We start from the raw sequence: 27,221 nt of genomic DNA, 5'->3' as shown, positions 1-27,221 counted from the left end.
ACCCTCTTTCTGCAGATTTTCCTTTTCGTATTGGACAGTGGAAAGAAACAAAGGTCCCTTTTCTGTTACCAAGATTTTCTTTAGACCCAAACAGAGGTAATTCTCTGTTTTGTGTGTCGATCAGCTCAGCACACAGGAGCGTCCTGGCAAACACAAGGCGGGCTTTGTCTATAAAGGGTTGGTTTCGTAAATTTCAGGTATTGTCTCTGGAAATTGCAACTGAGTGAAAAGTAAATCGGCATTAAAGTGCTTTCATTATGCACTTTGGAGCATTTTAAACACCCTTCATACATTAATGCAGGGGGAATATTAACATTTTTATTCTAAAATTTGATTCAACAATGATATTAACATCTACGCTGAATTTGTTTCTTAAGACAGAAAAAGGTTCTTAAATATTCAGGAACTGACATTTTATAAAACAAACAAGCCTTTGCTCTCCTGGTTGTACACTGAAATAATATAGCTGCTATTTGGTGTTACAGGAAATTAACAAAGACACACGTGTATATATTTACAGAAATAAGATCCAAGTTTAAACCCAATTCCTTCTCCCCTGTGACCACTTAGTCCACTTAACGTTAGTCCACTGTGTCCCAGCAGCGCCCCTTTCGACGCATGGAAGTCAGTGATCACGTGATGTCCTCAACGGCTCGCTGAAGTTGGAGAAAAGTTTGAGTCAGAGAGAGAGAGAGAGAGTGGGCGAGCGAGAGAGAGGGAAGCGACAGCTAGAGAGAGCCAAACACCGAGGAAAGGAGGCAGACTAAAGCTACCTAAGGTTATTGATCTCCCGACACGCTATGGATTCCGTCGCCCAGGTAACAGCGCCGACAGAAACGTTGAGCGCGTTAAATGGCGCAAACTTTTGCTACTACTACTTGTGTCAATTCTTCCGCTGTGTAGCGGCTGCTTCTTCCTCACGTCGCGTGTGTGTTGTGCCACTAGAAAGTGCTGTCCGCGGGATTCAACGTTGACCTGGGACCCCTGAAGGAACCGCTGGCGTTCATCCGCCTGCTTCAATGGGTAACGTTGAGCGTCGAGCGGCCCGTCCGACGAGTCACGAGCTGCGCGTCCCTGGTAGCTGGGATCCCATGAAGATGCATTACGTCGCCTGTCTCGTGACCCGCTGAGGGGATGACCCTCAGCCGTTGGGCTGTCAACACCGTTTCTTAAGAGACGTCTGCGTCAGTCCGCGTCCACATGCGTCACGTTACGCCAACATGTCCGCTAACCACAAACTGAGGCGCAGTACAAGAGCACGCGTGTTAGCATGTTCACCGTAGCACCTGTAGGGGAATGCTTTTTATACACATATTAACTACTACAAATATTTCCAGCCTAATAACAATACAAAATTGTGTGTGTGGTGTGTTTCCCCCTCCCAGATAAAACATTTCGGTGCAACGCTCTTAAAATGACGAAACTTCTGCTATGAACACCATTCACAGTGGTGGCTTCCGATGATTAAGACAACTTCCTGTGAAAAGGGAAGTGTGCAAAAGCACTTGCATGCAGACGTTCAACATCTTATCTTGTGTCTGCACCTGCAGGTGTTTGCCATCTTTGCCTTTGCTACGACTGGAGGTTACAGCGGCACCACCAGCATCAACGTCCAGTGTCGTGGAAATGCCAGTCAAGAAATCCTGGCAGACTTTAACTACCCATTCAGGTCTGTGTGTGTGTGTGTGAGAGCAAATAGTCTCACAGTCCTTTACAGTGAAGAACCAGCATATGGAAAGGGAGTGTGTTTACTTATAGGGTTTTCATAATCCTCTATTCATATCTGTGTTTTGCACAGGTTGATGCAGCATTCCTATCATGTTCCTGACTGCAAACTCAATCAATCTGCCTCTACTACTGAGTTCTTCCTGATGGGGAACTATAGCTCCTCTGCACAGTTTTACGTCTGCATTGGAGTGTTGTCCTTTCTCTACGCCACTGCGGCGCTAGTCCTCTACTTGTGCTACCAACCCTTGTACAGAGAATCTGGTCGTGGCCCCACTGTGGTAAGTTTTTTAATTTTTTTTTTTAAGGAGCACTTAACATGCATTTCCTCTGAGCTGTTGTGAGAATTTAGTAGTCAAACCTAAATCAGCGGTTCATCAATATTAATATTTCTTTGTATGTAAAGTTTTGTATCTGACTTCCTCCTGGTATCCAACTGGAGGTCAGAGAAAGTGCACTTAACAGAGTTGTGTAAATGAAACCGAAGGAAGGGCTTTGGTTCCCAAGCAACTAAGGGACGTACAACACTGGGTAGTGCACTTCAAGATAGCTGTTTGAGTAAAAGCTAGCGCTGTGTTTCGTTTCAAACTGATAATGTTCCTTCTTCAAGGACCTGTTGGTGACTCTCGCCATGGCCGTCTTGTGGTTGTCGTCCTCCTCCGCCTGGGCTCAGGGATTGACCGATGTAAAGAGGGCCACCAGTCCTGCAAACATTGTAGCTCTTCTTCAGGTGTGCGGGGATATTAACAACAAGTGCAGCCCAGGTGCCTTCCCTCACATGGGCCGACTAAACTCCTCTGTGGTAAGTTGTATGGAACTTTGATATTTTTCCGAAATTGTGTGCACAAAAGCTTTGGATATTTGATTTATTGCATTTTCTTTGGTAGATTTTTGGTTTTCTCAACCTCATCCTGTGGGGCGGCAGTTGCTGGTTCATTTACAAGGAAACTCCTTTCCACAAGTCAGCCAGCCCGCCTGCACATGTGGAGGAGGGAGTCGGGCCATCCTAAACGTGCAGCTTCTTCACATTCAAAATTGAATGAGTCTTTTTGCTAACAATTGTTCCCATGTTGTAGATTACAAGGTATACATTTCCAAATATCCTTTTTCAAGATATTCCTTTCTTTTTTGTATTGTTTTTAGGGCTGTGTTTTCTTAAATAAACTTGGCAGTCATAGATTGCATCTTTTAAAACATTTGTACCCAAAGCAAAGTGCCCTGCATTCTAAAATGGTATTGCAGATGTGAACAGCGCATCCTTTTTCCAGAAAAATCCAAATCAACATTCTCTTTGAAAAAAATACAATATAGCTAACAAATTTTATCACTAAATGCAGTCCTTTCGAACACTGGTCTGGACTAAATCAATCCGTATTTGCCCACACCTAAAACATGCAGTAGGTATCAAAACATGTAGTTGAAATGTATTTATGTTAAATAGTTGTTGAATATTCCAGTTGCCATTATGAGATTATTTCTAATAGGAAAAAAGCAATTTCATTTAAACTTTTTAGTGTAATCGTCTCACTATGAAAGGTTTCATTCACCGTTAGTTTAAAATACTTTGTTAATACTAACAGCATGTTTGCTTCTTTATTTTTTACGTTTGACTGACTGTTGGATAAGAAATTCTGCATAACTTAAATCTTTTTCTTGGATTCTTTGTTTTTTATTTTTAATATCCCAGCAAGGTCCTACAGTATTTTAAAGCCAATTTTTAATTGATTCTATAGCTTGTGTTAAATGCTATTGCCTGGCTTTGCCATTATTGTAAGATGAGCTCTTTACTGTATTATTGCCATCATTCTGATTCCTACTTGGATATAGCCTTGCTTTATTCAGTTTCTAGCTTTTTCCACAACTGTGTATTTATACAAGTGTCAAATCGATGAAACTGCAGTTTGTGTTCATTTCAGGAAGAAGTGGGCATGAAATGCCCTGCATCATTAAAAAGATGAGCTGAACTTGTCTGATTTTACACCAGCTTGCTTTATCTAGTGGGAACACACACACACGCATGTAATGTTTTTATCAGACAGGAGAATAATATCTTGCACTTCTCACACGTTTAGATTTTATTTATGCTCATCAGGCAGGATTCAGCAAGAATGGGGAGGTTGTCAAGCAATACAGTTTGACACTCACTAGGTGGCAGAAGGATACTTCTCTCTCTCTCTGCTATTATCATTATTAACTGACAGCATGAGTATCTTCTCATACACAGGCCTTTGAATGAGACTCCCGGTCCTCATCCTTCCAGTCAAGGCGTTAGTTAGTGAATCAATCAATCATGTGAATTCCTAATACTGAAAACGTGATGAATATTTGTTGAACCTTTTTATCATTTGATAAATCGTTCTGAACCCTTTGTGAAATATCTTTCAGCCATGCACCCCGTAACTAGCGCAAGGTATTTTTGGTTGAGAAGATGTAATACACACATCATATACACATATTTTCTACTTGTATGTATACTTTTATTTACAAGAAAATTAAACATGAATAACAATCCTTAAATTATATATATATACATATATATATATATATATGTATACATATACATATATGTGTGTGTGTGTGTGTGTGTATGTCTGCTTGTGTTTACAATCTATATCCACGTTAAATGTTTGATCAGAAATGTATCAGTGGCTCTTGTGGTGCATTTATTCGGTTAGTTATAAAACAAAGTTAAATCAATATGAAGGCTGAAGCTGTAAATGAAGATGTAACAAATGTGTCAATACAAATATCTTCTCCCTGGGTGGTTATCTTGGCCTCACTTACGTGACCAGAATATCGCGGCCGCGAGCTTGGGTGACGCGGTGTTGATGCGCGTGAACTGACGGCATCACCTCGTGAGCGCGCAAGAGCAGCAATGGCCGCTTTGGATCGGCGAAATCCTAATCTCGACGATTTTGTCGGATTAAACTGGAGTTGTTGGGTAGAAAGAGTGAATATTTTACCATCTGACGGTGAGTCGCACCCCCTGCCCCGAACCTGGCGTTCATGACGTCACATCGCCCGGGTCCTGTGATTTACGTGTTGTTACGTTCACATAGCGGCATAAAGCGTGACCCAAACAAAAGACACACTGGGTCCTAGTGCAGGGTAAGCTGGCTATGGAACGTTAACTCGCAAAAGGATACATTAAAATAATAGTTTTCATGCATTTGGTCATGTAGGGATAAAACCCTCTGAATAAAAGGCGCACACACTACCTGTGCACAGGTGCATTTAGTGGCAGTGTTAGCCTGCGAGCTACTGTCACTGAACAAGAACACTGCTTAAGTAGGAGTTGTCCGTTTCGCTTACAGCCAAACCGACTGCACCAGTCGATGCGTGAAACGGGAGGTCACGAGAAGGGAATTTCTTCTAGATAACATCGATTCACCCGCTCAGGACATTGCTTAAAAACTCATTGGAGCCACTTGTTCCGGGTTGTCCTCCTCAAAGCTACCCGCTCACATTGGCAAACCAGTCTATGCTGCAAAACATGTCCCCCTGAATGTTTATTTGCCTTTTCATGCAGCTGGGTCTAATGTCGACGACAGTGGCAAGCATGTCAGAAACCCCCCTGAGACCATGACCCTCAAGAAAGAAGGTGACACGTGACCCTCAGTCAATCCTAGTGCAATCAAGTGTCCAATCAATCTTCAGGTTCATCACTGTGACTCCTCTGCTCCCCTCCATAGATATGCACACATTTGGGCACTGCCCAGCACACGACGACATCTATCTGGTGATGTGCAGCCACTGCGGCCAGGTGGTGAAGCCTCAAGCCTTTGAGAAGCACTGTGAGAGGCGGCACGGTCCTCTCCCTAAGATGCGTGGACAGTCTCCTGCTTCAGCTTCCCAGCAGCGCCGTTGTCCTGCACGCACTCCAGCAAATCACACCTCCTCTAGAGAGAGGCGGAAAGATGGCAGATGTCATGAAGCCAGTGTCCCATCCTCCTCCTCCTCCACAGCAGCTGCAGCCCCGGTGCACCAGCACAGGCCTGGCAAGGCCCAGCAGGACGCAGTGAGGTACTGTGTACAACTTCATTTTTAAAAATGTCATAGCAATAGATGGAATATGAATTATCTGATTTAGAAGAAGCTTAACTGAGTTACCTTTTTCCCCGTTTGCCGTATTGAATCGAACTAAAGCTCTAGGAGGACCGATGTGGCTGAAACAGAAGCACATACAACAGTTGAAATAAGTATTGAACACGTCACCATTTTTCTCAGTAAATGTATTTCCAAAGGAGCTATTGACATGAAACGTTCACCAGATGTTGGCAACAACCCAAGTAATACATACATACAAAGAAACCAAAACAAGGAAGATTTTAGTGGAAAAATGGGCCAAAATCACACCAGAGCAATGCATGCGACTAGTTTCTCCAAACAGGAGGTTGAAGCTGTCATTACCAACAAACGCTTTGGTATTGAATAAATATCAGTGTTCAATACTTTTTCCCTGTGTCATTTCACGTTATTACGAATAACTTTATTTCTGAACTTCTATATTTTGGTTTCTTTGTATGTATGTATTACTTTGGTTGTTACCAACATTGCATGTCAATAGCTCTTTGGAAATATATTTACTGAGAAAAATGGTGACGTGTTCAATACTTATTTCACCCGCTGTATCACAGAATCTGAATAAATGCAATAGCTCTTAATTATGTTCAATATGTCAATAACTGTTTGCAGAGCATTGAAGAATTCATGTCAAAAAGTACTACGTTTCACATACAAGATGTTTTGCAATATGCTCCCAAATTAGACGGTCTTTTATCTAATTTGGATCTGTCATGAACCTAAATGCAGTTACATATATCTAAATTCCGAGCCTCTATTACATACATCTCTTAAGTTTTCATCTCTATTTTCCTTATTCTGCAGTTCTTGTTCAGTGGAAAAGTTTCCCCACGAGAAGTCTCCCCTCCCACACCACTCGTCCTCCACGCCTTGCTCCAACGTCCCTCCACGGCACTCAGGAGCCGAATTGCCCTCAGTGCAGAAGCCCACAGCTTCGCAGTCCCGCGGGTCTCGTGGTCCTCTGCGGAGAACGAGAACCTACAGCCGGACTTACAAAAACATCAGTAGTAAGTCCGCTGATATATATATACAACATGTGTTTTTTCTTCCTCGACTGCTTCTCTGCCTCCGACTGTCAAGGTCCATCAAAAATGTAGTGTATTAGCGCGGTTATAGTGGATACAGCAATTAGATTGTATAATAATAATAAGTGCATCGGGTTGACCTTCTGTGTTGCTTAACTAACTACTGTGTTTGCTTTCTTCACCACAGAGAAAAAGTGTGACCTGAACAAACCGTGTGGGGTTCTGGATCCAGAGAGGAAGGAGCTGTGTAGCCAGGAGCTTATATGCAACGTAAACTCTTGATGCCTTGTCAAGGCCTTCTGTCTAATATTGTTTCCAGTGTCTTTACTGGTGTTCGTTGTGAACAGAGATAGAAGTATTTTGTCTTGGAAGTTGTATTTGTCACTTGATACAGGAACATAGAAGATCTTTTATCTGATTATCATAGCTTGGTGTGGCGTATTTTTCACCCCTGTTTTCTCTACGCAGACGGATTCTATCCACCAGCAGCAGAAAGCTTTGGGAAGGACTAAGACCTTTGATCAACTGACAGAGGAGCAGAAAACGCCTTCTGCAGATGGAGATACGGAGCAGCTTCTTGTCAACGAGCAACAACAGCCACTTCAGACTAGTATAACTTCTAACAGCATTCTCAGGTGTGAAATATGTGTTTTTTTTCTCCGTAAAAGTACATTTAATTTGATTAACCAAAAATCCTCAGAACAAATTGTTTTGGGAGTTGAATAAGTTCTAAAAATTGCAGGTTGGGATAAAGAGGAGCACAATGACACTAAGGCCTAACACAATAAAGACATACTTAGGCCCGATATATTCTTGCACTGCGTCTGCAGGATGGTTGCCATGTGCACCCTGTGTCAGTTTAGGCTGCGCACGATCAGGAACACTAGAGCGAGTGAGGTGATGTGACGGGGTCAAAGGGTCAGTAGGCAGGAAAATGTAAGAAAAGCTCTTAAAATAAGCTAATAGACAGAGTCTATAATTACTGTCAATTACTGCACACTGACACATCTGCTTGTCGTAACAGCTGTCCCTCTGTATGGGCTGAGTCCTCTGGGGAAATCCTCCAGTTACACGCGTCACGCTGATGCAGTACATCGTAAAATACGTTCACGGCACAGCTGGTTGTAATCTATTTTGCCTTCAAAGCAGGTCCGGAGTCCCATCAGAAAGCATTCCAGAGGCGGAAGGTGAAAGCTCGGCGGAAGTGGAGGCACAGCCTCAAATTCCCTTCAGCAGGAGCATGGTTTCAGGGGAGGAGAGTGACGACGGGAGGCAGCAGGAAGCCGTAGACCTGTCGGCCACACCCTGGCACCCCAAACCTCTCGGGGTGAGTGCAGAAATAGTAGTTCATTGCAAAAGTAGTAAGTTTTATACTACTGTATTATAGAGTGTCGAAATTTACAGTGAAAAAAAAAAAAACCTACGCTGATTTAGTTTCCCTTTAGAAAGAAAGGAGTGGATACTATTTGTAAACTGACTGTTCCCACCTCTCAAAATGACGCATAACTCCGTCTGTATGATTTCTGTTTCTGGTTTCTTTAGCTATGCACTTTTGGATGCCGCACGTTAGGCTGCAGCATCTTCACCTTCAACCGCCGATGGCACCATCTGCGGTTTGCCCTCGGGGCCATGTTGGAACGCCATGTCAGCACACACTTGTGGAAGTGAGTATCACTTCGCTAAATTGTAGAAATGTCACCTATTTATACATGACAAGGTGAAGGGAAGAGTTGCTCAGTGAGTGTGGAGATGGCTTGCCATGATTCAGTGTAAAAAGCTCAAATTATAATTGAATTGAGTTATCTGATGAGAAAACAGACCTTGACACTGATCTGGTGTTCTTATAAAAGATCTGAAGACGATGAAAAGGATTGATTGCCATTTTTTCCAAGTCATTATCAGAGACCTTAGTGAATTTGCCCGCTTAAACTGTGTTACCGGAATTCAGTTATGATTTCAGTTATGCAGACTTAATCACTGGGATGTTAGCTTACATACAAGAGGATCCGCCACAGGATGTTCGTTTTTTTTAAAATTAGGCTGCTGTTCATGCACCTAAACCAGATCAGGGGAAGTGCTAATATCCACTTTTAGGATATTTTAGCCAAACTGGTCTATTGGTCCAGGAGTCTGCTGAGCAGCCCTCAAAACTCAACTTACTGGTTTATCTAATTTCACAGGTTATAGGTTGGTGTTCAGTCCAGGTTCTTGCTCTTACCCAAGTGTTGTCACATTCATTTCCCGACGATAGAATGCTCTTTTGCTGACCCATATTTTTGTCATTTTTGTCAAGACACAATTGACACCAGAACTGTCTTTTATCTCTTGCTGTCTTTTTCATTTCTATGAAAAACAGGAGTGGCAATGTGCTTCATGTTTTTGCTCTAACTTACAGGAAAATGCCTCAAGTATCGTCAGGTCTCCGGTCCTGCCATGTCACACATGCCACCGTGGGATCACCTGTCAGGACTGCCACACCCACCAAATCGACAGTCTCCCTCAGCCTCAAATCTACCTCACTTGGACCACTGGAAACCAAAACCAGTCAGCACAACACACAGAGTACCAAACCGCCGTCTTCCACCACATCTGTGAGATTTATGCAGGATGCAAGTGCAGCACAGAAAGTTGTTCACATCGGTGAGGAAAAAGCCTCCAAATATATCAGGGGTCCCGTGCTAAATGAGAAGGGCCAGCCACATCTCCCTTCCCTTCAAGGAACAGTGAATGGCACCTTCTCACGCAAAAAGAAGCCATGCCTTCCTCTCCACGCCCCCCGCAGCCGAGGGAGGCCTCTGGGGATTCAGCAGAAGGTGGTGGGCTACGACCAGAGAGGTCCTGCCCAAAAGCGCAAAGACGGCAGTGAATCTCAGCCCCTTGGCTCCAGAACCAAGTGTCAACGCTTGTCCTCCCCTCCCCAGAGAGGAGAGAAGATGGAAAGAATAACGGGGACGCGCACGCTTTGGGCCTGGAGAAAAGATCCAACCCCTGAAAAGTGAGTAGACTAGCTAGCTGTGGCATGCTGCAGGTCGCATACTATCAATGATTAGTGACCTTAAAGCCTAAAACCATATGAATGGCAGTGGCACTGGACATATTCTTGATCTGAGCTGGATTTTCGTTTTAATCAATAATTAATACATTTATAGATGACCGATGTTGTTTATCTCTTATCGTCACAGGCAATAAATAAGCCAGCCTTTTAAAAACACGTGTGTGTGTGTGTGCGTGTGTGCGCGTGTGCGTGTGTGTGTGTGTGTGTGTGTGTCTCTCTCTCTATGTTTTTGTCCACAAATATTTAGGTCTTCCCCTTTTTATGCACAGACATCAGGAATAATATTGGTCTGCATGTTACCATATGTATATATTTTTGCAAACAGCCTATTTTTCTACGTGACTAAATGTCTGTTTGTTACTTGTGTAATACTGTGAAAATACCTCAAACTACTTTGTCATGCTGCTAAAATGAAAAGTGATATCATGGCAAAAAAGTAAACAATTCTTGAATCCTCCTTGTCCTGTGTCTTCTGTACCAATAGACCATTGGAGATGGTCAAAATGCACGTTTTTTAGGTTTAGTATACTTGTGAATAATCATAATACACATACAGTATACACTGTATGTATATACTGTTTAAAGTGTGCATATATATATATATATATATATGTATATATCACTCACGTGGACTGACACAGTCAACATTTTAGTTTTCCAAACTTGTATTTGTTGACTCATTGTACATTTATATAAAACTAACTATACTTCTACTTATAAAAGTATTTGTCAAATGGTTGAGATGTGTCCCGTTAATGTCATTATTTACATTCAATAGTGCACTACCTACATTTACCACTAGATGCCGTTAAGCTATCAATGTTTCTACTCTGAAAAAAGCAGCATGATGAACCTTTATCCATTTCCTGCAAGTTATGTAAGCACACACTTTATATAAATCTTTTTAGTATGTTATTATGGGTGAAATTACTCCATTAATTAAAAATGGATGTATATAACTTACTTTATACACATCTTTGTAAATGAGATTGGCCATACAGTTAGTTATTAAGGGAATACATGCTTTTGTGTCTCGTAAGCCCCAATGGCTGCTCTATATTTACTGAGTCTACATTAGTCATAGTACATTAGATATCTGCCTCATGCAACACAAACATAGGAATATGTCACAGATGATTTTTAGAAACAGTAAGAAAAACAGTAAAAATGGAACCAGCACAATGTGAATATCTTGATCTTTTTTATTAAGTCAAATGACATCTTCTTTATCATTAATGTCTACTAGGTTGCACCTATCCTGCTGTCAGAGAAGCTCTTAAGCAAACCATGCAAAGCCATTCCACTTTAGCCACAGGACCTTTCAGATATTATGGCAGGGACCTTCCAGCTCATCTTTGAGGGCGGTAATCAATAAACTCTGAGCTTGAAATGCTGTTAAAAGCTCTGTTCTTTTCCCCGTGGTCACTCATAGCTGCACACATTTCAAGCAGAGAGCTTTTAGCTGGATCACCTCAAGGACGTTTCCATAATTGCTACTACATAACGCCAGATGAAAGGTGATAGATGTGTATTTGGCAGAGACCACTCAGCCTTCCCTTAATGAAGTGGACAGTAAATATACCATTACGGCAGAAAGCAAAAGGCCTGTGAACTACACAGATCCACAATCTAAGTTTTTGTATTATTGATGTCGCAAGTGTGAAAACATTGTGCATCATAACAAACTAGAAATTAAAAACGACATAGTCCTGAGAAGATTCATTAATCCATTCGGAACCCATTGTGTTACAGGAATTCCTTGGTGGAGAAGTCTCTTGATTTCCTCCCCAGTTTTTATAAAAAATATTCTTTGACTTAGAGACAGAAAAATGTTATTCTTCAATAATTGTAGGCTATCCATGTGAGATCTCAATATGTTACCTGATACAGCCACCAATCTGATGAAGCAATCCCCTTAATTCCTTATGGCTTTACGACACTGACTGAGAATAACTGGTGGCTACATGCTCACTGCCCATTAGGGTGTATCGATGATTTTAAAACCGGCACTCCAACGTTTTTCATACATGTTCAATAAATATTTGACCATATTGTCAAGTGTAATATACATCCTATGTCATAAAAAATTAAAACCCACTCTGCCAACAAAAAAAAAATCAACATTTATGGTAAGACTTGAATGTAGAAACGACTAACAGTAGCACAGCGGCACACGTGATGCAAAATGACATCCGGTTATCCACGAATCCAGTCATTACACCAGTAGAACATAGCAGTACAAGAAAAGTCTTAATACATATATATCTATATATACCGTATATATATTTATATATATATATATATATATATATAGGAAAGCAGATTTGCTTTGGAGACAAGTAAAGCTACCCTTCTACTCTTATGTTAGGACCTTTGCAATAGCACTTAGTTTTTCTCTGTACAGATGTGAAACCTTTATTACGAGTGGCAACTAGGCCAGAATTAACTCGATTGATATTGGGTTACTTTGGAGCATATTAGCATACCTTATTACCATATTCTATTCTGCAACCCCCATTAAGTAGGTTCTAATAATCCAGCAGTATATAGTGCTAAATGTGGCTTCGTGTTTTTACACCTGGTAGTGAGTGTGCGAGAGTGGAATGGTTAACACACCACCTCCCTGGAAAGTGTGACTTCCTCGTCCCACCCACACAAAATGATGCTGCGTTGCACCCTGCAACTGTGAATATAACCTACATTTTGGTTAGAAAAGTGTACATTTGAGAGCTATAAGGACATTTGGCTAGATGTATGGGATTTTACATACACATCTATTTGTACATGTAGTGTTGTGTTTACGTTTAAAATCAACCAGCATTGAGCAATAAATTCTTTCCAAAGTTCTTACTTGAAAGGAAACCACTAGACTCAGTGGCAGAGCAAATGTTGAGAGAAAGCTCCAGGCGTTTCCCTCCCAACCATCATTTAAGACTACTTAAAGGGAATCACTTCCATTGCCTGTTTGAGTGAATGCTTATCATCTAAAGTGAGGGCAGTCCTGTAATGACAGAGGTACACACAAAAAGGCAAACACATCTGGGCTGAATTGATGCTGTCAGTGTGCAGGGAGCCAGAGATAACGGCTTTGTGTTGCTTTGACTCATGATGTAACACACCTATCACCTGCTCCTCACAAGACACAAAGGCATGGTAATCAGAAGATGCCATTAGCATTTACTCCCAGCTAGCCTTGTTGTATTACGACACTAACTGCACCGTATATTAAAATCACCCTTTCTTGATTATGCCTGTTTCCAACCTTGACGAAAATATGCACAGCATAATTTAACTTCTGACAGAAGCTTCAAACTCTAAAGTCAGCTCTGTCCTGTCAAATATGTACAGCCTCATCAACATACTTCTTGACTCTGTTTACCTGCTGACACAGCGTACCTACCACAGGAGAAGACAGCGGGACACTTGTCATCGTCCATACAAGCAAAATATTGAAATCTACTACATAATTTGTCGCATATGAATACACTCAGGTTTATGTTCTGTGTAAGGTGCCCATTTTACATATAAAACTGATTCATATGAACTCAAGCTGGCAGCTTTTAACCTGGTCTTTAACTTCCTGCTAGTGTGACTGAGTGAAACAAATGATTTAACTTGGCCAAGAGGAAGAGTCAGCTCCAGATGTGGCAGCTCAGTGTATTAGCCTGCTTAAAGGACCACGGTACCGCTCTGCATGCAGGAATATATGTGGATTATCATTCAAGACAAAACAATTCCACGCTAATATTTAACGTGTGTCCATTGGCTGTGTGCCATGTTTTTAATTGAGTAAGGCATCTTTTGGGGTCATACTGTAGATGTGCAGTAATTAAGTCTACTTATCTATGGTTCATTCATAAACCATGTTCATCCTCAAGCTGGTAAACTATTTTATACCATACCTATTTTTAAATTGATCTCTGTTTTTGGATTTCTCCTTTAACACAATACACAGCTATGGATATGATCGGACCCATAAGATATATCTGAGCTTAACTCAGTATTATGTAGAATGGAAATAACCTGCGATGGCCTTTTAATATAATGTTTGTACTACTGCTTTCTCAATGCGCATTTTCTTCATCCCATTAAAAAAGTTCAGCCTGAGAACTCACATAATGAGTGTTGATGACATGCTGTTTCTCTACAGATGACTCAAGGTTAACGACAGATGTATTGGCGGCCTGGCAGCCTGTCTAAGTCTCTAGCCCCGTGTTGATAGAGGAGGAGCACATGTATCTATGCTTTGATGCTTAATTAAGATTAATCAATTCTAGTCCATGTAATAAATATAATCATGAGCCGGCCATGGTTTGAATATAAACCTCATTTCAACCCATGTGTATCATATGTATTTTCCACAATTTAACGTTTTAATGGATCACTTCCTGAGTGCTGATACCAACAATAAATTGTCTTTGTTTTACTGTCATAAGACTTGAGTTGTTCCCTCGGGTCATGTACACTGCCATTCCTTCACAGTATGAATATTAAGTGCTACAGATTAATATGCTGGAAAGGTCCTGCATATTGTCCTTGTGGGAAACAAGAATTTCTTTGTTTTTTTACTCCCTTCGAGATCCTTCTTTCCACTTGCCGACAGCTATAGATGGACTTCCTTTCTTCTTATCCTCCCACAAGGTCACAGTTTACGTCATCTAAAACATGGCCCGCGCTGTACCATGAACATCCAGTCTTTGTCGGCCTCATCTCAGACCACCATTGGAGTGTCAGAGAAGACGGAGCTGATGGACTCTGCTACTGACTTCTTCCTCTTCCCCTTCATAAGAGAACCAGCCTCTGCATCCAGATCGTCGTCCTCGTCATCCCCACTGGGGTTCAGCTTGCCGTTCTGGCCCTGCAGGTCCTTGGAGTCGATGAAGGCCACGTGCCTGTTCAGCGCCGGGTCCTCGTGAGTCGGCGTCACGCTGAGCATGGACGAGTGGATGCTGTCATCACCTGGAGCCTTACCTTTATTGGGGCAGCAGAAGCAGCGACACGGGGTCAAGTAAAGATACATGAGCACGAGCACCACACTGGCCAGACAGCCCACCAAGGTGGTGTAGGCTGTGTTCAGGCTATCACCGCCACCATGCATGGTGAAGTTGTGAACCTTCAGCACCACGTAGATGGTCTCATTGATGGCCTCGCTCATGGCCAAGCAAGTGTAGGTCCCGGAGTCCTCGTTCCTCACTGGGTTAATCTGCAGATTTCCATCTGGCAATACTTTGGCAGTCTGGTTGCTTCCTGCTGTCACCACCACATTACCAGGCATTAACCAGGTTTTTAACATACCCCTGCGTTTGGTGTCACAAGCAAGTATCAACCTCTGCTCCAAAAAGGCCTCTTCATCTGCCTCCTTGAATGTGCTGCAGTTCATACTGTCACCGCTGAGATCGAAAACGCCCACTTTGTTTTTTTGCGGGCCAGCCAGAATACAGGTGTAGTCGTCTTTGAAGTCCATAGCGGAGTTCAGCTTTCGAATGTACCAATGGGCGAGGAGTGTGTAGAGATCACAGTGACACAGCACAGGGTTATTGTGGAAGTAGAGGCCATTTTTTATCCAGGCAGGCAGCGCCCGGAGCTCATCAATGGGTAACGTCTTGATCTTGTTAGAGGACACATCCAGAAGACTAAGTTTCTCCAGGCGGGACTTTTCCTTGACCAGCTCCATGGGGAAGCGTGAGATTTGGTTCTTGCTCAGGTAGAGCTTCTGTAGGTTGATCATGCCGAGAAAGGCAGAGCGGTCGATTTGGGAAACTTGGTTATTGTACAGCAAGAGGACCTCCAGGTTGACCAAAGGCTCAAAGATGAACTCATCCAGCAGCTGCAGGTTGTTGGAGGACAGATCCAGGTAACGCAGTTGCTTCACGTTTTGGAAGGCCTCCGATGACAGGAAGTGGAGACCATTGTGGCTGAGCAGGAGATTATGCAGCTTCAGGAGCTTGACGGGGGTCCACTCGGATCGCAGACGCTCTATCTCATTGTAGCTGAGGTCCAGCACAGCGGTGTAGAGTGGCAGACCTGTTGGGACGGTGGTCAGATTCATCTTGGAGCAGCTCACTATGTTTGAGGCGCAGATGCATGTCTTATGGCAGTTTAGGGTGGATGCCGCTGCCCCTGGAAGCCAGAGGGCAGAAGCCATACAGAGGGTGAGCGAGAGGACCCATCCCGGACGCTCACTCCAACGAGGTAATGTTTTCAGCGGGGCGTCACCCGTTCTGGTAGAAGGCTGCAACATGCTAGCTGTAGATCTAAATCCCACAAAGGTTCACTACGATCCCACAGAGAAAAGCACGGAAGAGCGGCTGGAGAATTTCCCAGGCATTTTTAAGTGAACGCTGGAAGAAAGCAGAAACAGAGACAACAAAAATGTGTAATTATTAAACAGAAAGAAGGGAATGTCATTCAAATCCCAACAGTACAACAATGTACAGTAAATCTTTGACGCCTGCTATCACTCCCACATTATACAAGTAATATTCTAATAGAACAAACCACAGATTCTCCTGTTTTGATGCCGCCATCTGTATGTTTACTACAGTAATAACAGTAAGCACAAGTTTTAAACGTGTTAAATTATGATCCCTTTAACCAAACATAAATGCTTGTTTTTAACATCATTGTAATAGATGAAAATACCCGTGTGACAGTCAGATAATAAATAAGAAGTGGCAAACATTAGCTGTAAGTACTTGTATTCATGAGAGTACTCAATAAAGAAGTGCAGCGCAGTCTGAATGGATGCCCAGCATGGACTGACTACATATTTCCCTAGTAAGAGTCTAAAATAATGACGTATTCGTGTGCCCACAGTGACCATACCCCCCCCTCACCACCTCTGCCCCCATCTGGACATGCAGTAAGTAGCCACTGCCCCACTTGGCTCCTCGCGCATTTATTGCGTACAATACAACTTTAATCTGCCGCTCTGCACAAAGCGCGTCTTCCCTTAAAACACACACACACACACACACACACACACACACACACACACACACACACACACACACACACACACACACACACACACACACACACACACACACACACACACAAACGCGGTGCTCGCACTAAACCATGTGCATTCACTCTCCTGGAAGACATGCATTGATTCTCCTTCCTCTTCCCATTATTTCCGTCCGTCCCCTTCGCTCCATTTAAACGCTTTAAGGGACGCTGAAAGAATGTTTTAACCACTAAAACATAAACAACGGAGTCACACAAATGTGACTTTTTTTTTAACGTTATGGAGCATTCGGACATGTCCCTGTCCGTCTGTGAGAGAGCTCTTCAAACGTTGCATTGCACCATTCCTGCTCGGAAACGAGCGAGCACAACATGGAAACGTGAGCCCGGAGAAGGAAACCGAGAGATGCTCCTACCTTCGATCGGTGCCGCGATGCTGGATTTCAATAAAAAAATACTCCTCGTCTGTTTACAAATAACGTCACGATGTTGCTCCAGACAAATAGTCCCCGTCTGAATCGTGTGTGTGTGTGTGTGTGTGTGTCTGCTGTTGAGGACAACAGCGTCTAAAAGGGAGGTGGGGTGTTCCCTAGAGGTACCCTCGCCAAAAGAACCCTGGTTCACGCAGCATTCAGTACCCGGTAAAAAAAAAACACGCAAAAAAAAGATTCCGGGGAGAGAAGCCAAAGCGCGTCCTTATTTTTTTTTTTTGAACTGCTGACTACCACCGACGGTCAGCTGTCTCTGCTCTCAGCGGAGCACGTTGCTGTGCACAAAGAGCGACGCACGTCCGTCCTCTGCGGAGAATCGGCGCATCTCGAGCAGATCCGGCTCCCGTCCGGTCTCATCGGCAGCCATGGGGATCATTAGGAGTGAGCGGCCCGAAGCCGCCAGAGCTCCCCCCGTGGCTCCTCGCGGGCCCGCTGCGGGGATCGACGTGTTTTTTTATGGAGGAAAGCGCCGCTCAAACCAAGAAGGCGCTGTTCACTGGAAGTGGCCGCACCGGAGATGCGCTGCGGAGACGCACTGAAAAGACGCGAGAGGGCTGGACTGGCCCGGATCCCTGTTATCCGTTGTCCATTGTAGTGTCTGATTAGCTGCGGGGGGTCATGTACGTTTACATCTCCGTCCTTATTAGTGATATTGATACTCGGCTGCAGTCTCGTGGTCAGCTCGTGGTGACGCAAATAAAACGATTTCTGTTAATGTGTGATTCCCGTTGTTGTGACCAGGCAACGTTGCACGTTGTAATATACCTGCAGGTAAAATAAGAAAACAATATATACTTCACCAACATGGGGCTGGATGTGCTCATGCTCAGCAGTCACACGTTTGTACATCTCAGTCCATCTTTACACCTGCAGCTGATTAAGCGCATCACTGCCGGTTCTGAAAAGCGCCATCATTATTTTAAGTGGTCAGTCAATGATGCATTTCTAATTCAGCAGCAGTTAAGTCACTCTGTATTTCTGCCTGCACTGTCTAAAAAACAACTAACTCTTTGAGGTACTTTATAAAAGAAGATACTTTACTTGTGTTACTACTAAAATCTAGTTTTCACTAGAAGCATGCACTGGTATATCTTATTTCAATTAGAATATTGTTTTAGGATAGCTTGTCTATCTTTCCAACAATAACATTTACTCATTGCATGTCCTGTTCTCACTTAATGTGTTTTTTTTATGTTATGTTTTTTATGTGTTCTGTCTATGTGGGTTTTTTTGTGATGGTTCTGTTCACGGTGCCGACTGAGCGGGGAAAACCTTGGCATTTCTTTTACTCCAGTGAATCCACCCACATGCTGCGTTTCACATTATTTCAGGTTTTCCTTAATTCACAAATCGTCTGCAGCTAGCCTGGCTTCAACAAAGCTGTGAGAACTCGTGCATTGCCAATGAGCTGCTAAACACCGATGAAGCTTCTTACTCAAAACGCCACAACATAAATCATTTCATTCATTAATATTACAGCAACAGGGTACACAGGATCGTTTTAATGTCCTATGGAATTATTACTTCACCATAAGACATATGAATGTGTGAGACTCTCTAAATTAGATCGAGACGTGAAAATAGTGTTATTGTTCATTTTATACATTGAACAATGTACTGATATGATATTCATTCACATGATTCATATGATCATATGATTATTCATTCTCTTGTCACATGATTGTGACAAAATACTCATTTTGAGTCTTTCTTAACAGGCCGCCAATGCCAAGAAATCCAGGTATGGGTCGAGGCCCTATAGCACTGTGACTCTGGTGAGATGTAACTGAAAGTGATTAATGTTCGACTGCTCTTCCTGCTGTGATAGGGAAAGTGTTGCCTGGCAACTGTCTGCGGCCTTTCGTGGACGGTTTCGGCTCCTTGGCATATCGAAGGGTGGCTCTCCTTCTCTTGTTTATCTCTGTGCATCTGCTCCGATTGGGTTTCTCGCACCGATCGATGTCTCGATCTTGGCAACAATTAAAAAAGAACGCGATGCCTCTCCGCCCCTATCCACCCTGGAGATCACATTTCACAAAGCATCACACGAGGAGATATTTGGCATTCTGAAAGCTATTGGCTGAATTCGCCGGAGAGGATTATTCGCTTGTGATTACACGTGTGTAAATGATGCTTACGTTCAGCAGGCTCTTTCTGTGCTCCAGCGGGCCTCTCTGCTGACATATAAACACACTGTAAACACACACACACTCTCCTGTTTCAGAGCCGACAGCAACATGACGACACAACTGGATGCAATTAGACTCCATGCTGGCTGTGCACGTTACACCGGCAGCTGCGTCCATGAAGTGGCACACAACGGAGAAAAGGTGTTTACCTACAGTCACCATCGCTGTTTTTGTAAACAAGTGCTATAAAAAATACTTTTTAGGTTGATATGATTTATTTGTTAGCAGTAGAGGTAGCAAGGCGAGCAGATACAAAGCAAACACATACCAGTTGGGTAAATATTCACTCTCCCATTGCTGTGTTTTTGCTCTCTTTTCACTGTGTGTTGGTTGCCGTGTGAACGCTTGCAAGGTAGCAGGTCGGCCTTTTGCTTTTGTTTTGCTGTGTAATTTTGGATGCAAAAATAATTAAAAATCAAAATCATTTATCGCTTCCTGAGCAGAAAGTAAACGTCAAACTTTCTGTCCCACTCTTTACTCTTTACTTGCTGTTTTTCGTTGAAAAATAACAGTTTAAAAGCAAATTTACTCATTTAATATTGAACTGTTCATACTCATAGTCCAAACCTTGGACTGGTACTGTATGATGACGATAATGGTGCAACACAATGAAAGCTGCTTCAAGATGAGTTAATTCTTCATTTTCTGACAATAATGTGTTAACTGCTTGTAATTATTTTACATCTGGTTTAATCATACAAGCAACTATAGCACTATAGGACAGTTTTTGTTAAAGACACTGTTAATCTGTCTAAATAAATCAGTAAAATTGTAGCAACACTTTTGGTTTTGTGCAGGGATGAAACAAGGTCACTCCACGATCATATCTCCGGGAAAAAGCCCACATAGGTGGCCCATGCCTCAATAAAAGCAAAGCTGTTTGTAATCTTGCCACGTCCCATTGCTTAGCAACAGGCCGTACTTTAGCCACGCACGCATCAGAGAGCGGGAAGCACTACTTTAAATCACGGGGAAAGGGCTGCAGGTGTCAGCCTACACTGTGAGCATGAACAATGGGTCTAATCACGAGGCAGCGCACACATTGTTTTCGCTCACTAACTGAAGCTGTCACTAATGCAGTTACAAGCTTGGCTTTAATAACTGTGCATAATTACCTCTGTCAGGTGAAAGCGTCAAGCCGAGGACCCATTACAGGTCTATTTAAAGCATGGGGAAATACTAAATCTGCAATAAGCATCAGTATTGTTATTATTATGTAATGTAGATAAAAAAGAGGATAACTTCGGTTGATATTTTGAATGGGAGTTATTGGAAGGCGAGTTTAATCTGTTCCTCTTGGGAAAAAGAAGGGAGTTGATGCATGCTCGTTGTTCCCAATGGAAACAAATGATTCTCTACTAATTCACTATGTGGGAAAACAACGTTGATCCTGTGCCTTTGCAATAAGAGCCGTGGCCCTGGTAGACACACAAATTCAATCATGATAAGTAATGTATGACCTGCTTTTTTCCACATGTAGTTCATCCTGTATTTAGCACTCAGCTTTGCACATTTCTCCTCATTTAAAATGAATCCTTCCGGTGTCTCTAACAACCGGGCTTGGACTCATCTCTTTTTACCCTGCAGCCATTTTGGGTCAGAGAGGTGCGGCGAGCGACGCAACAGCAGTCAACCCCGAGCCCGTTACCCTGCCAAAGAGGATTTCCCTCCCTTCACAAATGGCCGAGACTATACAAGCCCCTGAATTCCCTCTCGTTGTCCACTAGGGGCAGGTCAAAACGCTGACCTCCAGTCTTAGTTTGCTGAACACTTGACATTAATCCCCCCCCCACACTCATTTTTCACTCCTCAGTGGCCACTTGAAGCCCGGGGCAAAACGGACTTCTCTACAGTTCTCCAGTCAAACGACGATCGTGCTTGAGGGCGGCCATCGAATTGAGTCCTCGTTTTGGGGTGGAGTGCTGTAATGAGGCTCAGACGAAAGCATACAGTCCTGAGTATCTTTTTATGCCGGCACCAGGGTGATACACACACCTTTCAGCATTGGTTTAAGAAAAGAAGCACAGTAATTATCAATGGTAACATACCAGAGAAAATACCTCATTAATTGTGAAAATACTGCTGCAATATCAGAATAGAACCAAGATGCTTTCATCACGATGTGTGTGGCAGAAATCAAACTTGATAGTCAATAAATTGTCTGGTAATTGTTCTCCTCAGCGATCTGGATATAGAACATTACAATTAATTGTTTTCTATACAAAACAGGAAGGAACGTCAAGTTGCTTTATGTCTAAGTCAGACTGGGATATTACCCATGAGAGATTAAGGAGCCTAAAAACATTAATCAACTACACTTTTGCATGAAATGCTGATAAAATGTCCTCCAACTCAGCAAGCTAGAAAGCATGCAGGCCAGAAAGGGAGATAAATGAAGGGTGGCAGAGCGAGGACGAGCTGGACGTTGTGTCCTTCGGCTTTTCTAAAACAAGTGTCGTGTTGCATCATTAGATCAGGGTTGTTTACTGTGTGCCTTTATTTATTCAGCTCTGTGCTGTGAATAATGAAGCACGCGCTGTGTGTGTGTGTGTCTGCTCACTCGTGTGTTTGCCAATCTATTCGAGTGTGCTTCTTCTTTGATTGCTCAACGTCAATGCTCTTTGCCAATTCTAAATATAGTGATCATTGTCAAAAAGCCCAGGTGCTCAACTTCTCGATTCCCACCATTAGCTGGTTGACCGTTATCCGATACTTCCTCTCGTTCCTCCTGAACTCTGGCCCTTCACAGCGGCACAAATGCATTAAGAGGATTTTATGTTTTAAACTATCTAATCTAACCTCATTCGTAGCTCAATCCCTCCGGCATGGGGTTTGTGCCATTGAATGATTAGTGGGAAAGTCGGCCCAAAAAGCCAATTTAGCAGTTGTTAGGCTAAAACCACGACCTTTGCAGTTGTTGCATGAAGACTGCTGATGCTGTGTGATGAGGGAGTGAAACAGTCAGTTACTTTGGTGCTCTGCGTCTATTATTTATGCTGATATCTGTGTCACAGTAACGCCGGTCCGGGGACAAGGGTTGTCCAACACACTAAACCCAAAACCACAACCAGGAGAAACGGAGAGAGAGCGGACGCTACTGAAAGGAGATTTGCTTCATGGCAGCGTCAGTGTGTAATAATCGTCAGGGCAGCCCTGTGGCGAGCTTAAGGCGGTTTAAAAGACGCTACTTGTGTTGCTGTTTCCTGTGTTAATCACAGCCCTCTGCTCTCTGTGGTGAAAAGGCGTTTTCTGGGAAACGGAGGTTTAATGCAGGGTCATTATTACCAGTCCATCCTGTTTCTGGTGTCATTACCACAGAGCTGTGGGCCCAGTGACAAGTACAAATAAAACTCTCCCTTTTTGCACAAACGCACAAATCATAGTGATTATTTGAAGGCACCTGCCCTCACAAATGTCCTCTTGGTAACCTTACATCTAACTCAGCTGTAAACAGGGAAATAAATATGTATCTGATAATCTATTTTGATGATGATGAATTATTAGTCTGAAAGATATTAAAGCTCAGATGATTGATCCATGGCACCAACATGGTGCCGGACTGAACATCACAGCTCAGTCATTACATCTGACATAGACATGATGCTTCTGATCACGTGCAATAAAGACCAATAAGGGCAGAAGAATTTTACTATTTGACACTTTACCCAATAAGCATGAACATACTGTCCCAAACCATAGAAAAGAAAGACTGATCTACAATGCTTGTCTTATCTTTTCTTTTATATTTAATGATTGGACCTGAATCAATAGTGTGAACAGGTATTTGGTATTTGTGTCCTAAAATGCTCAGTACGGTGTTTCTTTTCTGGGTGTTTGTATTTTGCAATCACCTGGTAGGAGAAAAGCAGTAAGCAATGTAAAGTTGTGCATTTGCTGCTGTGGCAGAAATCTAAATTTGTTTTTTTTTAGGTTGTCGAGGCCTGTGTGTGAATGCCGGACCATCCCGAAAGGCTGATTTCTAGTTTCTCACCCTTCCGATTGCTGACAGCTGGCTTGGATTATTAACTGTGGAGCATCTGTCTGCGTTTCACAACGCCCCCCTGCACTACTCCGCTCCCCGGCTCTAATGAGCACAGAAGACGTGAGCAAGATGGCAGTTGAGACAGAAGAGGAGGGATGAGATTGCCAATGTTTCACTTTAGCAGACCTGTGGCATTTGTAATGTTCTCATAAATATGCATGTCGTGACTATTTCTGTCAGCAGACAATTAGCGTGAGTAATGCTTTTGCCTCACCAGTCAAACCAGAGGGGAATTGATTGTGCAGTGAGCCGGTGTGATATTAACACTCAAAAACGTTTTAATTCACTCATCAACCCCGCAGCATTTAAGATGAAGTTCAAACGCCTCACATGAAAATATATTGCTATACACAATTTTGTAAAAACATGTAATCAAAAGAATGTGTGCCAATCTAACTTTTTCTCGTTTTCCTCCACTCTGGATAAAGAATCCAGAAAATGTAGAAAGGTCTTGATGAAGAGGAGTGAATGGGGCCCATGTTGAATAACAGAAACAACACTTTGTAATATGTGAACACTGCCTGCTGACTACTCAAGGTAACACTGGGTAAGTAGTTCATAGGTCAAGAATTGCTATGAGCCTCCGTGACTGTTTCTTTTCCTTCAACCAAGTGAAATAGTTGATTTTTTTGTTGCATTTTTGTTAGAAATACAGATAGCAAAACTTATGACTTACATTTGTGACTATTTTTTCTTTGAAAATATATGTGGCCGTATACCATTCATAAAGGGATCCCTGTTTTTTTCATATCATATAATTATTCACAGCTCAGCTGTACTGGCAAAGATAAACAACATAAACATAAACTTTTCAGCTAACGCTAATATCAGACATCAGAGTTTAGTTCAAAGAACCGATGTGCCGAAGTAGACCCACAGAGCATGGATGTAGACTTACAACTGCTTCTGTTTTAATAATCTCGTGTTTTTCTGAGTCCTGTGATGAGGGAGACGAGGTCGGAGTCCAAAATACTAACATCAACTATGAGTCTGTAATTATGGATTCACATAAAAACTGTGAAATGACTTGGCAGAACAACATGGATTTATTAGACCATTCAAATGTGCGTTAAATAAGGTTGCATTTACATATAATCTGATGACTAAAGGGACTTATTTGTTTTTAAAGAATTATCTCATTTGTTATATAACTACATATTATCTCTGAAGAGAGAAAGCAAACATAATCCTCTTATGAAAAATAAAAAGTTAAAGATTATACCCATTCCCATAATGGTTTAAACACAAACAGGAAGGTGCGCTTAGTGAAAATACATGTGAGCTCTACAGTGCAGATGCTCCCTGACACTAAATGCACTTAGTGCACATATTTATGATGGATGTTTAATAAATACTGCTGAGTTCAAGCTTCCTGATGTGAGTGAGCAAGTGAAAGAATATATATCAAATATGCCAATGTTACCAGTGGAGAGATGTGATGTGTAACAGGTACCCTTCAGAGGGGGGGCAGGGCATGTGAAGCTCGGGCTTGGTTCTGCTTAATGATGATGAAGTGATTAGTTTAAATGAAAATCATACTGCGGTAGGATTAACAATAAATATCAATAAAACATCTGAATGAAAGTGAATGTGGTGCTGAGGATTGTAATGTAATGTGACTATAAAGGGTTTAAAAAAATATTTCAGACATTTTTTGCTGAGAGGTTGATGATAAAAGCGGCTCATAGGTGATAAATACAATAAGCTTAGCATAGCATGAGTATGCAAACAGTCGGGCCTTTCCCAACAAACAAAGTTCACCTAACAATACAAATGAACCACTCTATCTCATTTGTTTAAAACAAAATATAACTTGTGATCGTAAGGGGGTAATATTGTGTGCACATTGAGACCTAGTCCAGTAGAAAAAAAACCTGCAGATCAAAAACCTGATTTTTTCATTCTTGTGTTCACTTTAACAGTAACAAAAGGGCTTCTTTGTGCCAGGTTGGTCTTGCCACAGTGTAAAGTAGCAAACTGCTAAAGCTAATTGTTCTTATTCATGAAAAGCCAGACGATTCAAATGTGAAAAAAAGCCTTACAGCAAATATATGTTTTTACGGTAAACACACGTTTTTTTTGCATTAAGCAGTAACTAACAAACGACTCAGTCCAATGACACAAAACTAGTCACAGTGAATAAGAAACAGTCATACGGAAGGGTCATGATGTTCTCAATAAGAAGAGTGACACTGAAAAGAGTCATCGAGCATCTGTGGGCTTCAAGCAGTGCGTTGTATTTTTCCAGCCAGTGATAATGTGATAAAGTTTACTTGAATCCAGAGTCTGAAGCATCCTGACTAACGAAAACAATCGGCAGGAGAAACCAAAATGCCTGCAAGACGCCATGTTAGCCTCAATTTCGTTTAGTTTATGAAAATAGTCTTGGCTTTTTTTTTTTTTTTTGAGGTTCAGTGATATTATGCGTCCGCAGACAGACACTGTGGCCCCGGAGCGTCGACAGTCATCAGTGACTCAGCGTGTGCAGGGGATGACGGTGCCAACCTGCAGCCAACAGAGAGAGCTAATTGTGTCTGGTTGCTCTCCAATGCTTTATTGTGGGAAGTCTAACGGCACATATCAGTTACCCTCAGTGGTAATGTCCCTTCTCTTGCTGTCCCAGGACTCCCAGCAAGCTATGCAAAAATATTTGTATGATCTTAATTGTTAAACTGAAAAAAGTAGATTTCAGTCATGCAGTATTTTCAGTAAACTCAAATCTTTGCTGTAAAATATGTATTTGTCGAGTCTGCTGGTGTTTCCTCAGTGCTGCAGAATAGATGTTTGAGATCAGGTGTGATTAAATATTTGATCAACACGCTCTAATGACTCCAAAGGAGTTAGTGTGGCATGTCGATCAACACTCTTTCTCTCCATATCTGTAGAGTTAAACAGACTAAACAAACCCTGAGACCTATTTTGGAGCACTGCTCTTTCCCTGCAGCTCGCTCTGTTAGGATGCAGTTTGGGAGCAGCAGTTTAGCTGAACAATGAAATGATTCAGTGTGTTACTCTGTGAGGTTTGTCATGTAAGTGTAACCTCCCTCATCTGCTGCAGAGCATGATGGGATGCTAGTGATCAGGGTGTGATGTGACCCTCCAGGTGGGCGTTGTTTTCTGGGGTAACATGGGAAACTTGAGCAAAGAAAATGTAAGTCTTGTCAGATACCGACTTCCTCCATGTTTTATAAACGGAGGAGTCTAAAAAACGCTATGCACACACATACAAAAATACATTATGTGGACATTTGAATTGGGGCTTGGTCTTAAAATAATGAGCATCCTCATTTGCTGGAATGTGAGTCATGGGGGAAATGAAGCCCCGAGTGACGTGGTTCAATAAATGCAAAATGCTTTAAATAGATCAAGTTATCCACAGGGGTCTAATGTCAGCACAAACATGATCTTCTCTTGCACAAACAGTGAGTCTGTCTGCACCCTCCACACACACATTAACAACTGAAGCACGGCTTTTGTCTGTCGTGTGTGAGCTCAATGGGGACCAAACATTTCTGTGTGAAACATACATTTAGTGGCTGTCTTGATGACACATGCTATTAAAAACCTTGCTCTGTGACCGTCAGTCAGAGTTGATGTGTCCTACAAAAAGCAATATCGGCTGGGATTTCAGGTGTTGCAGTT

General features: G+C 42.4%; 3 protein-coding genes across 5 annotated transcripts; 2 read left to right on the top strand and 1 right to left on the bottom strand.

The window, feature by feature from the left end:
- Positions 1-456: 456 nt before the first annotated feature.
- On the top strand, positions 457-3,694 carry sypl2b (synaptophysin-like 2b). The gene is made up of 6 exons (XM_037478807.2): positions 457-818; positions 946-1,023; positions 1,551-1,669; positions 1,799-2,006; positions 2,336-2,527; positions 2,613-3,694. Exons 1-6 carry the CDS (start codon positions 801-803, stop codon positions 2,733-2,735), a joined length of 738 nt encoding a protein of 245 aa, XP_037334704.2. The 5' UTR covers positions 457-800; the 3' UTR covers positions 2,736-3,694.
- Positions 3,695-4,341: 647 nt separating this feature from the next.
- On the top strand, positions 4,342-10,418 carry atxn7l2b (ataxin 7-like 2b). Of its 3 annotated transcripts, none has more exons than XM_037478804.2 (10): positions 4,342-4,697; positions 5,255-5,326; positions 5,418-5,748; positions 6,613-6,815; positions 7,021-7,103; positions 7,302-7,468; positions 7,983-8,160; positions 8,376-8,497; positions 9,229-9,828; positions 10,136-10,417. In XM_037478804.2, exons 1-10 carry the CDS (start codon positions 4,601-4,603, stop codon positions 10,263-10,265), a joined length of 1,983 nt encoding a protein of 660 aa, XP_037334701.2. In that variant the 5' UTR covers positions 4,342-4,600; the 3' UTR covers positions 10,266-10,417. The 3 variants fall into 3 exon arrangements, with proteins under 3 accessions (XP_037334701.2, XP_037334702.2, XP_037334700.2); XM_037478805.2 differs by having other exon boundaries at positions 4,343-4,697; positions 7,980-8,160; positions 10,016-10,274; XM_037478803.2 differs by having other exon boundaries at positions 4,584-4,697; positions 7,980-8,160; positions 10,136-10,418.
- Positions 10,419-11,072: 654 nt separating this feature from the next.
- Positions 11,073-18,253, bottom strand: amigo1 (adhesion molecule with Ig-like domain 1). Its single transcript, XM_037478806.2, has 2 exons — positions 17,274-18,253; positions 11,073-16,229 (listed from the first exon to the last, which is right to left on the bottom strand). The coding sequence occupies exon 2, from the start codon at positions 16,127-16,129 to the stop codon at positions 14,600-14,602; it is 1,530 nt and encodes a 509-aa protein (XP_037334703.2). The 5' UTR covers positions 16,130-16,229; positions 17,274-18,253; the 3' UTR covers positions 11,073-14,599.
- Between the last annotated feature and the right edge of the window lie 8,968 nt (positions 18,254-27,221).

The sequence above is a fragment of the Pungitius pungitius genome, chromosome 1, assembly GCF_949316345.1.
Source record: "Pungitius pungitius chromosome 1, fPunPun2.1, whole genome shotgun sequence".
NCBI classification, from domain to species: domain Eukaryota; kingdom Metazoa; phylum Chordata; class Actinopteri; order Perciformes; family Gasterosteidae; genus Pungitius; species Pungitius pungitius.
This window is presented reverse-complemented; position numbering and strand designations above follow the sequence as displayed.

Coding starts and splice junctions, on each gene's coding strand:
- sypl2b (XM_037478807.2), top strand. Junction 1,670..1,798: donor GACTTTAACTACCCATTCAG/GTCTGTGTGTGT, acceptor TGTTTTGCACAG/GTTGATGCAGCATTCCTATC. Junction 2,007..2,335: donor CTGGTCGTGGCCCCACTGTG/GTAAGTTTTTTA, acceptor TCCTTCTTCAAG/GACCTGTTGGTGACTCTCGC.
- atxn7l2b (XM_037478803.2), top strand. CDS start 4,601: ATGGCCGCTTTGGATCGGCGAAATCCTAATCTCGACGATTTTGTCGGA. Junction 5,327..5,417: donor CATGACCCTCAAGAAAGAAG/GTGACACGTGAC, acceptor TCCCCTCCATAG/ATATGCACACATTTGGGCAC. Junction 8,498..9,228: donor GTCAGCACACACTTGTGGAA/GTGAGTATCACT, acceptor TCTAACTTACAG/GAAAATGCCTCAAGTATCGT.
- amigo1 (XM_037478806.2), bottom strand. CDS start 16,129: ATGTTGCAGCCTTCTACCAGAACGGGTGACGCCCCGCTGAAAACATTA.